The 14,171-nt window shown below is 44.8% G+C and overlaps 1 protein-coding gene across 1 annotated transcript in view; it reads left to right on the forward strand.

Moving 5' to 3' along the window:
• Positions 1–4,992: 4,992 nt before the first annotated feature.
• ZC3H4 (zinc finger CCCH-type containing 4) overlaps positions 4,993–14,171 on the forward strand; it is a 32,849-nt gene continuing 23,670 nt past the window's right edge. The window contains exon 1 of the mRNA XM_076052020.1: positions 4,993–5,327. Coding sequence (XP_075908135.1) covers positions 5,233–5,327 — 95 coding nt within the window. The 5' untranslated portion in view covers positions 4,993–5,232. The remainder of the gene's footprint in view (positions 5,328–14,171) is intronic.

Consider the following 14,171-nt stretch of genomic DNA (forward strand, 5'->3'; position numbering starts at 1 on the left):
TGCCGAAGCCAGGAGGAGGTGCGATGATGCTTGGGTCTCGAAAAAAGGAGGAGGCGTTCGTTCCGTACCTCCGCGTTGTTCCACTCTGTTCGCCAAACGGCGTTCTTCCTGGTGATCTCGGGTGGCGAGTTCCTAGGATGATCCGTGGTGTGATGTTACCTTCCTCGCCTGGTATACAGAACGTCGGGGGTTCGATCCGAACCCTAACGCCTGCTGTTGTATATTTGGAGTTTGCGTGTCTCTCTCCCCGTGGTGAGATGTTAACTATCTCGCCTGGTGTACAGGAGGTCGGGGGTTCGATCCGAACCCTGACGCCTGCTGCTATATATTTGGAGTTTGTGTGTCTCTCTCCCCGTGGTGAGATGTTAACTATCTCGCCTGGTGTACAGAACGTCGGGGATTCGATCCGAACCCTGACGCCTGCTGCTCTGTATTTGGAGTTTGCGTGTCTCTCCCAATGGTCGCGTGGATTTTTTTCTCCAGGTCCTCCGGTTTTTTTCCCCCTCGACATTTAGAATCAACATCACGCGTTTAGAGAGTTTGGCTGCTCTACATTTACACACGATAAACCACTTTGTTGGGATATAATTTGTGGTCAGATCGCTTTTACTGAAAAAGAGCTTTATAGCTTATCGGATTCCTTCAGTATAAATACATATTCTGATTCTGCTTCTGAAAAATAAGTTAATAAGTCAGTGGGCTTTCCCTGTTAAGATTTGTTTTTTTAGTTGTATCTATATATATCTAAGTGCTTTGTTTACCTTTGCTTACTTGGCACCCCTATCGTGTTTTTCCATTGGTTGATGTTGTACTGTTCTAACCCCCATCTACTTGGACACCTGTGAAAAAAGAGCTTCATAGCTCATCAGATTCCTCCTGCGGGTAAAACAAATATTCAGATTCTCGCTCCGATGGCTGGTTTGCCAAGAAGACGTGCAACTCCCCCCCCCCCCCCCTTGCACTCGGCACGTCCCGTTGTGTACGCACGGTGCGAAAGAAGTTCAGCACGTACAGACACGCAGGTCATCAACACACGTGTCTGGGGACAACCAGTGCCGGATGAAGCTAGTGCGGGGCCTGTAGCAGATGTTATGAAGGGACCCTACATTAACAAAAAAACATACATATTAAAACACATACATTTTATAATATATTCTTGGTTCTTTCGGTAAAGTCACGTAGATAGAAAACTAAAATCTAAATTAAAAGGAAAAACCCGACGACGTTTCGATCGCAACACAAGCGGTTTAAATATTTAAGAAATTAATTGCATAGTAAAGTAATTGTAATTTTTTTCATTTGCTATACAGCCCAGATAATACGAAAAATCGCTAATGTTAACCACCCAGTCGGTCGTAAAAGTCGAAGGCGGTATAGTACTATAGTAATAGAGCAAGTGCAGAATCACTGAACCAGAATTGATAGCTTGAAAGCATTTAGCGCGGGGCCCTTGAAAGTGCGGGGCCCGTAGCTACTACTACGTGTGTAGCTACGGGCCCCGCACTACATGTGTAGTAGCTACGGGCCCCGCACTACATGTGTAGTAGCTACTACATGTGTAGCTACACATGTAGTAGCTACATGTGTAGCTACTACATGTGGTAGCTACTACACATGTGTAGCTACTACATGTAGTAGCTACACATGTGTAGCTACTACATGTGTAGCTACTACACATGTCATAGCTACACATGTAGTAGCTGCTACATGTGTAGCTACTACATGTGTAGCTACTACATGTGGTAGCTACTACACATGTAGTAGCTACCACATGTAGTAGCTACTACATGTGCTACCACATGTAGTAGCTACTACATGTGTAGCTACTACATGTGTAGCAGCTACACATGTAGTAGCTACTACATGTGCTACCACATGTAGTAGCTACTACATGTGTAGCAGCTACACATGTGTAGCTACTACATGTAGTGTAGCTACTACACATGTGGTAGTAGCTACTACATGTGTAGCTACTACATGTAGTAGCTACACATGTGTGCTGCCACGGAGCGACGCGTGAGCCGGGAGCGCCACCCCGTGGCGTCGCGGTCGGTGGTAAGTCGCGGCTTGAGCCTCCGCCCGCTTCACCAAGGAAGGGTGCAGGGAGTGTCGTCTTTCTCACGCCCTCTTCCGTGCAAGGCGTGCGCGGGACACCGGCGGATCCTGGTGGTCGCCTTTGAGTGCGATCCCTCGAAAATAGTTTAAAATCGTGAAAACAGTCCCCCCACCACCGTCATCATCCTCGTGCTGCTGCTGTCAACCCCCCAGTGGTTTCAAATGTGCGGCCATCCTCACACACGACAAACCTGCAAACCCATTATTAGTGCCCTCTACCTTATTACAGACCAACTCAGACCTTATTGGTCACCCCGTGCCCCTTATAAATCTCAACGTTGATCCTACAAAGTCCCATCACAAGGGAGCAAGGCCGTAATAATAATATATATTGGGGGGGGGGGACACATCCCCCCCCAAATATTCAAATATGCTCAAAATGTCCCCACCAATATATTGCTATAAAAAATAATTGCTATGCTACGTGAATAAAAATAACAATTTGCTAAACCTCGGCCACAATATCTGGACTTGTCTTCATATAAATCAACGCGTAGATTTCTGTTTATATGATTGTGGTTATGGTTGTACTTTATTCAATCCTAATCTCTGCCATTACAATGAAACAAGACATGGTGAAAAAGTAAAAAACAGAGCAATGTAAACACAATACACTATTAGACATTATTGTAAAAAAAAATCATGAAAACTCCATCTCATGTGTTAGTTAATTTTTGTTAATGTTTTAGGCAGGAAATTAGTTTTCTAATTTAGATATTTTTTTTGGGTTGGGACCCCCAGACACCCTGGAAGACTTGGTCCCCCCTCCCCCAATGTTGAATCCATTGCTACGGCCTTGCAAGGGAGAAACACAAACAAATAGACACAAATCTATTGCCCAATATTGAAACGGCTGCACGCAGTACGGACCTCAAAACTCAAATTCCCTGTACAGGGATACGGGGTAAATCGTGTGGGTTGACGGCTGTACGCACTGATGATGTCTTATTAACAAACACTGACCAACCAAGGGGGCTAATTCTCATCAATATAACTACAAAGACAAAGATCCCCTGTATAGTCTTAACATACTTTTGGAGCAAGTGCTGTTCTCGATGTTAACGACCTCGCCCGGTGTGCAGGAGGTCGTGGGTTCGATCTCGACCCTGCTGCCTGCTGCTGTAGTTGGTGTTTCTCTTTATCAGGGTCCTCGGGGTCCCCCCCCCCCACATTTAGAAACACGCGTTTAGATTATTTAGGTTATTTGGTTGCTATAAATGTCCACATGATGTGACGCCACTTCGCTGAGCTATCGTTTGTGGCCAGGTCGCTTCTGAAACATAAGCTAATAACTAGTAAATAAAAAATAACTTAGTTTTAATCTTGATTTGTATTTTTGTGTGATTTGCTTAGATTTGCTGTACTTTGTACGCCCATCATGTTTTTGCATTGTTTGTTGTAAGGGGCTGTCCATAAATGACGTCACGCGATTTTGGACGATTTTTGACACCCCCCCCCCCCCCTTCGTCACACGGCGTCACAAAAAGTCAGACCCCCCCTCAAATATGACGTCACAAAGCTCTGCCCCCCCCCCACATTTTTTTTTAAACATGCTTCAAATCGCTTTAAACTATTGTCATTGTAGTGCGTATTTAATGTAGCACTGCACTCTGATGTTGTAGAAAACATTTATTTAAAATTGATAAAATAAAATAACACAATAATATTCTCACGACGTTTCGGCCACAACACAAGCGGCCTTCATCAGGTGAAGGGGGCGAGACTGTCTGGTAGGACAGCGCTTCATCACCTGATGAAGGCCGATTGTGTTGTGGCCGAAACGTCGTGAGAATATTATTGTTATTTTATTTTATCAATTTATTATTTTATTATCATTCTACGTGACTTTACCGAAAGAACCAAAGAAGATGAATCATTGCAGTCACAAAAGCTTTAAATCGAAATTTATTTAAAAGTCTATTTAATTAAGTAGAACGTGATTTAAAGCTTTCGTGACTGCAATGATTCATATTCTTGGCTCTTTCGGTAAAGTCGCGTTGAAGGGAAACAATAAAATAATACAATATATAAAACAATACAATTTTCACGACGTTTCGACTGTAACACAACCTGATGATGACTGTTTAAAGTTGCGCATTTTTACGTGACGTCACATTTCTAACCCCCCACCTCGTCACACATCGTCACAAATGTCTGACCCCCCCCTAGGTGCGTGACGTCATTTATGGACGGCCCCTATGGGACATAGCTCATCGGATTCCTCCTCCAGTATAAATAAATATCATAAATTCTGATAGTTTATGCTGAACCAGTTACTACCACGCATACTAATTATACAATTATGGGGAAAAGTAGAGAAAGACCAAAGCAACGGGCATGAGGTAAAAAAATAGTGCGTGGAGTCTCGTGTTATTTACAACCGCAGTGACTGCTGGAGTTTCATGACGTCATCGCGCCCATTTGAGCCGTTTTACATGACGTCATCACGTCACATGACGTCATCACGTCTCATGACGCCATCGCCCACCTATTTGCTTCCTCCATATATCATGACGTCATTCACAGGCTTCCTCGCTCCAATCTTTAGTGACGTCATTTCTTCTCTCGTAACCTCCCCAGCGTCTCTTCACGTCATCACCCCTTCTCCTTGCCTCACCCAAATCCCGCGTAACGTCATCAATCCCTTTTATTCCGTTATTTTTAACAGATTATTTTTATTTTTATTATTTTATCTCCATTCTACGTGACTTTACCGAAAGAACCCAGAAGATAGATTATTAAACATATACTATATATTATTAACATAATATTGCATACATTATTATCGAGAGATGGGTCGCGTGATGCCACTCAAGCATTTCGCCGGGGAAGCACACGCCCATCGCTTCGCCCACCTCATGAATATTCATGCTTCGCTTCCACAGACATTATGTTAATGAGCCCTTGCCTCGGCGTGCTTCGTGCGCAGACGCGGCCGCCATTTTACGAGGACAGAGCCCCGGCAGCGGCGCCCGGGCCCGCTCCGCATCCCGCGCCGATGTTTCCACGGACCACCAACAGCAACATCTACTGCTCCTACTACTACTAAACAACAACCACCACCACCAACAAAAGAACCCGAATCGTTTAAGTGCTCGGCTGCAACCAACGGAAGGGATGGCTCTTGAAAGCCTCTTATCTAGATCCCCGTCCCCAGCAGTTGCCACTACCCGTGCCGCCCGTAGCGCCCCAGGGTGTGCGGGGGACGAAAGGTCGAGTAAATTCGCACTCCCCTCTTCACCACCACAACCACCACTTCCACCACTTCTATTTTCATCCGCAACATCAGCAGCAGCAGCGGCGGCGGCGGCAGCGGCTTTGTTATAAGTATCGTTGGCAACAGCGCCGCCATCGTTCCATCGTCTTCCGCCGCCATTACTGTATAACCATTTATACCTTAACGCGCTTACCTTTTTTGTCATCGTCATTACTCTGATGCTAACTCGTTAAACATATAACGCCATCGTCACGGTCCTCGTCGGCAGCAACAGCATTGTGATAAGTATCGGAAAAGCAGCGCCACTCGTCACTGCCACAGCAAGCCGTATCGCAGTGTACTGTACGCGTGTTAACTTGACTGCTATTGTCTTAACGCAAGCAGCATTCAGTAATGTACGCCTATCATAATCACTACTAATACTATTGTCGGCATCGCCCGCCAGTGGTGCTGCCATCGTTATAATACAATCATTACTGTAATAACTATTACCATTACTAGTATAAGTTATATAACCACATACTATAATCACTACTATTACGATCACTACTGCTACAATACCTATCGCTAAAACTACACCCGCCACTAATATACCCATTACTGCTAAAATCACGAGTACTCTCACTCATACTATAACCATAATCACTATCACCACCGTTACTAATACTAGTCACGTCTTTAAACATCATTGCTCCTATAACTCACCACATCACTGCGACTAATGCTACCAATACGATAACCATAATTTATACTATAACCATGAACATTGCGAATATAACTTATAACCATCACTAAATGTATCGGCATCACGAATATAACCATCGGGACTATAATCTCTAAAGCCACCGTTGCTACCGCCATAACCGTCGATTCTATAATCTCTTATCACGACCCTCGTCTTCGGTATAAACATCACTGGCCATCGACACTACTACGGCTATTTTCGTTAATAGCATCACAAACACTACAATAACTATGACCATACCCATCACTCAGCGTTTCAATAATTCACATTGCTACTATAACTTCAACTATCATCACTAACCATCACTACCAACGTAATTGACACTTATCACAATATCTGCTACATCGCTGCCAAGTTGCTGTACGATCACGATCACTGTCATCTCGTAACCACCACCACTTAATGTCGCTTCTCATCACCATCACTACGACGACTTACACCATCAGTCGCTAAATTCACTGCCGTTACCTCGTTTAATGTACTATCATGATTACGGTAACCACCAAATAGCTATAACTGACTTTATTTCTGCTACCGTATGCATCAAAATTACCGCTACGTTTACTGCCATTAACTTATATTACTACTATCGCAAGACACCCACTTAACATCATTTAGCTCCATCAGAATCACGACTGCTCATACAAGTGCACTTTTTTAACACGGGCACACACCGCGGCGTTTAGTCTTAATCTTTGTTTACTTATCTTTTACATATTTCTCTTAAGATTAGTTTTGTATTGTCATTTGGTGGTAAGGATAGGTTAATCGTTCTATATAATCAATTTTATACTTTTGTTGATTTTGGCTTTGCTATGTTCGAGCGTGGCTGTTTTTTATTTAATCAATTGTCCTTTACCGACAATAGCGATCACATTCGTGCATGTGTGTTTTACAGTCTTACATGTCTTATTTTAGTGGCCTTTAATCTCGCTGGATTTAACTATTTGCTTTTATAAAGAATACTTTATTTATGTAGTAACATTATTTTCACTACCTCCTAACCACATTTTCTCAGGCCCTCCGCCATTTCCTGGTCCACCTAGCGGCCATCTCCCACATCATTATGCTAATATTTGTTAATTTATGGTAATGTGTGCGGGCTGCGCATGCGCAAACCGTGGCCCCGCTTGCAGGAAGTGACACGTGTGTGTGGTGTGTGGATTGGCAGTGTTTTGTGGTTAAAGGCACCAAGCAACTTTACGATGTAAACTAACCCCCCACTCCACTCTCAATCTCCCTCGTACCGTTTGTTTTCTTCGTGTTCCGCTCTACACCCATTGTGGCCACCAGCAAGCCCACTCTGTGTGTGTGTGAGAACACGCGTGTAAACATGTATGCGTGTGAAAGCACTTTGTATAGTCACTGCTTAACATTTTTAACACTGCCTGAAAAGAAAAAAGTATATACTTGGCAACGTTATGCGCAATGGCCCTTCTGCATTGCACACAGACCAGATGTATTTCACCTCTGGCCTCTATTTAAAATGTGGAATGAAAAAAAATCACGTAAACAACCCTAATGTGCTGTGAAGGAGGGTCATTGTCCGAAACGTCGCCTCTCATACGTTCAATTTTAAGGCCAGAGTGTCATTGAGGATTGTTTTGAGTTAAGCACTTTCAGTGCCGTAGCAACAGCTGTATTCTCGTGTAAGTGCCAATTCTGCACTTGAGCCTTTGTTGATTGCAGTCTGACCTATGTCTTGTTTAGAGCCCAACAGCCTTGGACTTTTTAAAGTCCAGTTTTGCCTTGGGAAGAGTGGTGGTGTGCAGTTGCGCTGATAGTAACTTAGCTTGACAAGCTCTTGCCAGTATTCTTTCAAATGTAATTTTAGGCGTACTACCATACGCAAGAAAGCTCAAATCTAAAACCGATTCGGGACTCACTCCCCTGGTCACTTCTGAGCAAGTGTGTAATCGCAAGTGACGGCATCAGATTGTGCACGGGCACAACACTTAAATACACCTGGACAATGGCGGAGCCAGGATTTTCAGGTAAGGGGGGCAACCCCTCCAGAAATTAAAAATGATAGGAGTTAGTAAGTAAGGATTTGTCCCTTGCTTTTCATTCGACGCGTGTGCAGCGATGGCACAGCCATCGATCGAGGGTCGAATTCGAACCGCGTTGTGTGATCGGCATCGCGCTCGCTGAAGGTGAATGCCTTCAGGGAAGTCGTGTACTGTAGACGCAACTACGCACAATTCTGAGTCACTTATAACTGCTTTGCCATATTCTTAGCTCTTTCGGTAAAGTCACGTCAAGGGAAACAATAAAAAAAATATAAAACAATATATTTTATTGTTTCCCTTCAACGTGACTTCACCGAAAGAGCTAAGAATATGAATTACTGCAGTCACGAAAGCTTTAAATCAAAATTTAACTGCTTTTCCGTTACTTATTGCCAATTATGGACTCAGACGAGTGTCCTATCATCTCGGAGTCCCTGGCACGTAATAATATGCTACGCCGTGGCAGTGGGGGTCGCAAAATGCCGATTTATTACTAATAAACCCCAGTGATCCGAACGAAATTAGGGATTTCGATCGGATCATTGGAGGGGGTGTGCCACCCCACCCCCCACTGGCTCCGCCAGTGCACCTGGATAGTTTGACCCATCTGCCAACTGTCCCTCATCAGTTCTCAGTTTTTTATGTATTGTTGAACTTCTTTCTTCTGAGGCTCTGGCGCTTAGGAACATGCATGATTCAAAGCTAAAGTAGTATTTTTTGGAAGTTCGATTGGTTTACTTTGAGTATAGAGAACAGTAGTCCTTGGGTTTGCTCTGTCTTGTAAATATTAGTGTCCATGCAGCAATATCCGAAAGTGTCCACGCAGCAAGCCTGGCGCTTTTTAGCTTCGTGGATAATATAAAAATTGTGGGAAAATAAAGTCCTGCCTGTGTTCCCACGTGTGCCGCTGGACAGTTGGTGATGGTTTAAAGCTTGGTGACGTTATTGGCATCATCACGCTGGGCATGGCTATTAGGGGGTTTCCCGCCTTCGTTGGGGGGGGGAGGCAAGTTGTGGTGACCGCGATTGTTTTAAAAGGGGCCCAAGGAATCGACAGCTCACGCGCTGTGGTGCCGTGAGACACTTTGGGGCTGATGTGTCCCAAGTCACTTGTTGGGTGGCATCACTGGCTGGTTGGCTCGAGGGGCACCTTTTAAGTGGGTGCGAGAAGCCCACTGACGTGTAACTCAGCGCACATGTCCTTTTATGAAATGCCCTGACCATGCCAATTCGCCGTAGCTGGCCTGCACCCAGCCCTCGTGGTAACTTTTGCTTGCCAGAAAGAAAGAAGAGCGTGGCTCCCAGCTCAAATGAGCCTTGCTCTGTGCTCATATCCCATTGGTGGTCCTAAGCCAGTGGTGGTAAATTCCACGTTCCTTTGGCGTGGATTTGTCTTTCCGCACAGCAAATTCTGTTGACATCCCACAAAATTATTTTAGCCATACTAGAAACATGTTGAGTTAAGCGTATCCACACTGGGATTTCAACTTCCAAACTTATAGTTGTGAATCGTCAAGTGGTTCTAACTACAGTTCCACTCCCTCATACTATTCCAATTTTGCTAACGGCCTGAGATGGAGCGCCCATCCGAAACTTTGGCAGAGCAGTGCTCCACTCAGTATCAGTGCCGACGTCTTACCCTTCAAGTTACCTGTTATCCAGACACTATGGGGGGTGGGGGCGTACTTTGCCACGTTCCCTTTCGCAGAGAAACATTTGTCGCATGACAGTCAAAGCGACGTTGTCGCGACGAGAGCTGACGTTTTCCAAATGTGGCAACAAAAAAACGCATTCAAATATCACGAGTTCGTGCAGTCATTCTGACTGGGCCGAGACCAACGACTAAGCCGCTCAACCACCTTTAAGGCCACGTCCTCTTAAACTTCGTAAAAGTGTCATCAAGCATTGGCTTGCTTAAATGAGCGTGGAGCAGTGGTGTTCATCCCATATTGGCAGCCACGTGCCAATGGCACTTGCAAATTCTCTGGGTGCGACCAGTCTTCACAGCGCAACCACCGTTGATAGCCAACAAACCATTTCCTAATTTTATTGGCCAAGGCCACAGATGATAGATTGAGTTCACCGTGTGCAGTGCCTCATTCTCACAAGTTAATATCGCAGAAGACATTTACGTTCAGCAGCCACTGCTGCGCTCGCTAGCAAGAGCGTGTAGTTGACTCCTAGCGCCCAGGCATTTTAAATCTCGCATGTGCAACTTATTGCTGCGGGCGCCCCCAGGTTTGAAAATAACTTTTGGGAAGATCGCATTGTCCCGGTTGGAGTGGTGGCAAGGAACTCAAAAGTTTTGCCGTTGCACCTGTAACCCTTCTCACGTCTGTGCTGGCTGCCCCCTGAGTAATGCCTGCAACCAACAACCCATGCTGGCTCACAAACCTCGGGTATCGTATACAGTGCAAGCTCGGTTTACAGATCTGGCCACATGGCGCAACGCTTAAAGCATTCAACTCCCAATCGCGAATTTAGCGAGTTCATGTCCTGGTAAGGGGCTACACTCAGCCCATCATGCCTGTGTATGTAAATGAACAGCCCTTTTGTCAGTCTATTGCTGGATGAGGTCCTCCCCGCATCACGTGTGTCGGGGTTATTTATCACGCTGGTTCAGTTCGAATCGGTAAAGACTGGGAGCATAGAAGTAGAGTACAATGGATTTTGCTGCACTGTCCATGTAGCCCCGTGACCCTGTTGACGTCCTGTTTGTCTGGTGGTCACATCCAAACACTATCCATGCCCAACACTCTAAGGTCCGATGCGTTTAGGCGCATCCTGGGTGATTTGATTATTGGCATGCCTTTCGGGTCGCTAAAATGAATAGTAACACCATGGCCAGTCATCGGTGTGCTGTTTAATAGACACTTAACGACGAGTAGATTCACCTATTTAAATAAAAAAAATTTCCCGTGACGTTTGCGCGTGCAAGAAATTTACTGTCACGCAATTCGAATATGTGACGTGCGACTTTACACGTAGACGAGTGGAATGAACAAACCCGTAAGAACAACAAAAAGAGCAATGCAATTGAGACAAAAATGCGGCAAAGGTTTATTTACATTATTTAATCGAATCAAAACGTCACATTTTGACACTTGCAGGATATGGGGGCAATGGCATGGGAGGTGGGGTTAAATTGTGTCTAGTTGTTTAAAGACTGGTCCCTCTCATACGAATATGGAGTTGACATTCAACTCCCAGTCGTGAATTTAGCGAATCCTGGAGTTAACACTACAGGTTATGAGCCACCAAACAGAGGTGAGCACCACCAAAAACTCTTAGGGCATGGAAACGCTCGGGAATTCCAATGTCAAATCTGTTTGAATGCTCGAGCATTGTGCAACCCTCGGAACCCTCAAACAATTGCGCAGTCGTGTATAAAGGGAATATTTACACAGCCAAATTGCCAGCCAGAGAGAACACAACGTTTATTAAGCTGAGGACAGCTGACAGCGTAGACCGGTGGGAGGTGTGGGGGCGAGCTTCTTGCCGAGGGTTAGAACTTTCAAATAACGTTGACTGGCCACGCATTAATTGCACTGCAGCTCGACCACTTCCGTCACTGCAAGAAGCATCTGCAGTGACAGAAGTGATTGGTGTGGCACTAAAATTGGAAACGCAGCGTTGTTGCCTGGTGGAAAAGATTCCCCTCCAGTACCTGATCAGTGCTGCTCAAGTGCTTGCAATGACGGATATAATATATTTTCCACAATAGAGGTTTTTTTTGGGTTGCATCGCGTAAATATATAAATTGTCGTTAAAACCCGCCACCACCTGACAGCCAACTAGTAAGGGTTGTCACGTAAACAGAACATGCCAATTCGTCACTAGTACGTGTTAAACAATATATTTTGCGGGCCGTTCCAAAGTTGTCGGCCTCGCATCACTAATGGCCGTATAAAATTATTTCCCTGTGCCGGACATGGCCCAGATAGGTTCCCCACTCCTGCCATCAACGTTCGTGATTGAACGATTCAACATTTGATAAATGTGGATTATTTAGCTCGCCGTACATGCATGGTTTCACACGTCTCATAATCGATATATTTTTCGATTGGTGTGTGTTGTTTGTTAATGGATCCTTGGCACTTCTGCAACCACTGTTAAATGAAGAAGTGGATTTTTCAATCATGTGACCCTGAATCGTGACAATTCATCGAATTTCCTTGAGAATCGTTTCACCTATCGTACACGTCGCGGCACTTGCAGAATAACGACCAACGGAGCCCGACTTCTGGATTGAAATTGGGCACTGCAGGCATCTGTCAGTGGCGTAGCTTTTTAGTGTTCAGGCGTTGCAACTGCAACCTGAATTTGAAATAGTAAAAGAGGATTTTAAAAGTCACGATCAGTGGGTGTGCATATACAAGATTACACGTGAGGTTTTTTGGGGTCTGAGAGGTTGTAAGCGGGCAACGGTATCCAGTCCATCTGGGGTTGGCCATGCCAACCAAGGGAGGTGGACGCAGGCAGACATGCGACGATTATTCGATCCAATTCGATTCCCACCTTCCTCAAGCAAAAGTGGCATAGCGCAGGTAGAGGTTAGATTATTTATGGTCGTGTTTGGCGGCACGTGGCTGCAATCCACCGCGATGGAGGCGGAAGGGTGAACGCATCGCGCAGACTTGCGCAACTCCCGAATCGGCCGGGCAGCGATGTGGCCAAAGCCGATGTAAGTAGAAAAGGCCTTTAGCCTGGATGTGAACACAGGTAGAGAGTTGACGATGGTCAGTTTTAAAAAGACATTTGTAGGGTCAATGTGGGTTGACATCAAAAACGAGTTTTGGAGCAACACTCATCTAATATTTTACATCCCTCAGCCGGTGGTGGAAAATCTACATTGCTATGGCCGTGAGAACATACATAGATGACCACTGTAGACTTATGTATAAAAACTTTTACATCATTCCATTGATAAATGTTTAAAAAAACCCACAAAACTCAAGAAAAATACTGAAAGTACTCATTTGAAAAAGGTTATCACATTTTCAAGGTCTTGGGCAACATGTAACTGGTGGAATTTCTGTCGGCATTGGCACATATCACTATGCCTTCTGCTAAGTTTAGTAGTTTTAAGTTATCTGACTTACAAGGTCCGCTCCATGCAGTGTCCCACGTCTGGCTTCGTCCTCTTGCGTTAATTGAGGACAATACACACAAGTTGCCATGAATGTTTTCGCCGGTGCCTCTTTAGGCCCTGGGTGAGCTTGTTCGCTGCCGCCAAACTGTAGCCCCTAAAGTTTTCACACGAACCACAAATAGGCGATGGCCAGCGATGTTGGGAGCCGAGAATGATTGACGGTGGCAGCCGGCGTGTTCGTTACGTACTGTGGCCGCTAAGCCCACAACTGCGTGTTGTCTGTAGCCTCGACAACATTAGGTCTTGGAAAACACGTTTGAGCAATATTGTATTCCCGCGAGAGCCATTTGTAAGGCCCGTGGTGTCACTGCCGAGGCATCATTGTTATAGTTATCATCACTCCGGTTTTATTCCAGCTGTGCTATCGGCGTAATTTTTCTAGATGAATCAATATTTGTTCATACCGGAGGAGGAGTTCCGATGAGCTATGAAGCTATTTTTCACAGATGTACAGTAGGGGCACGGGCTCAGAACGTTACTACAATAAACGATATGAAAACACAATGAGTGCAAATTATAGGAAAGGTAAATTCACAAAAAAATATATACAAATAAAACGAAACCATTATTTGTAGCAGGTAAAGTCCACTTAGCTATTAGTTTATGTTTTAGAAACGACCTGGTCACAAATGATAGCTCAATGAAGTGGCTTAACACATGGACATTTATAGCAGCCAAATAATCTAAACGCATATGCTGACACATGCTCACACAGTAATACGCAACACTCAGTCTCGTATGTGTTCACACGATCATCTGTAATTTACACCTACGGTTACAGTCTTAAACATAATACTAATTTAATCACTTTCTCTCACACGGTCTCGTGTACACTTACAATCATAGAATAGACTCGTACGAACATGCCGTCACACTCGTACCTAGTCAGTCTCGGACGTGTACTTCTACAAACACCCTTACAGTCACCCTTTC

This window comes from Petromyzon marinus, chromosome 53, assembly GCF_048934315.1.
Source record: "Petromyzon marinus isolate PM22_M1 ecotype Great Lakes invasive population chromosome 53, UKy_Petmar_22M1.pri1.0, whole genome shotgun sequence".
Taxonomy (NCBI): Eukaryota; Metazoa; Chordata; class Hyperoartia; order Petromyzontiformes; family Petromyzontidae; genus Petromyzon; species Petromyzon marinus.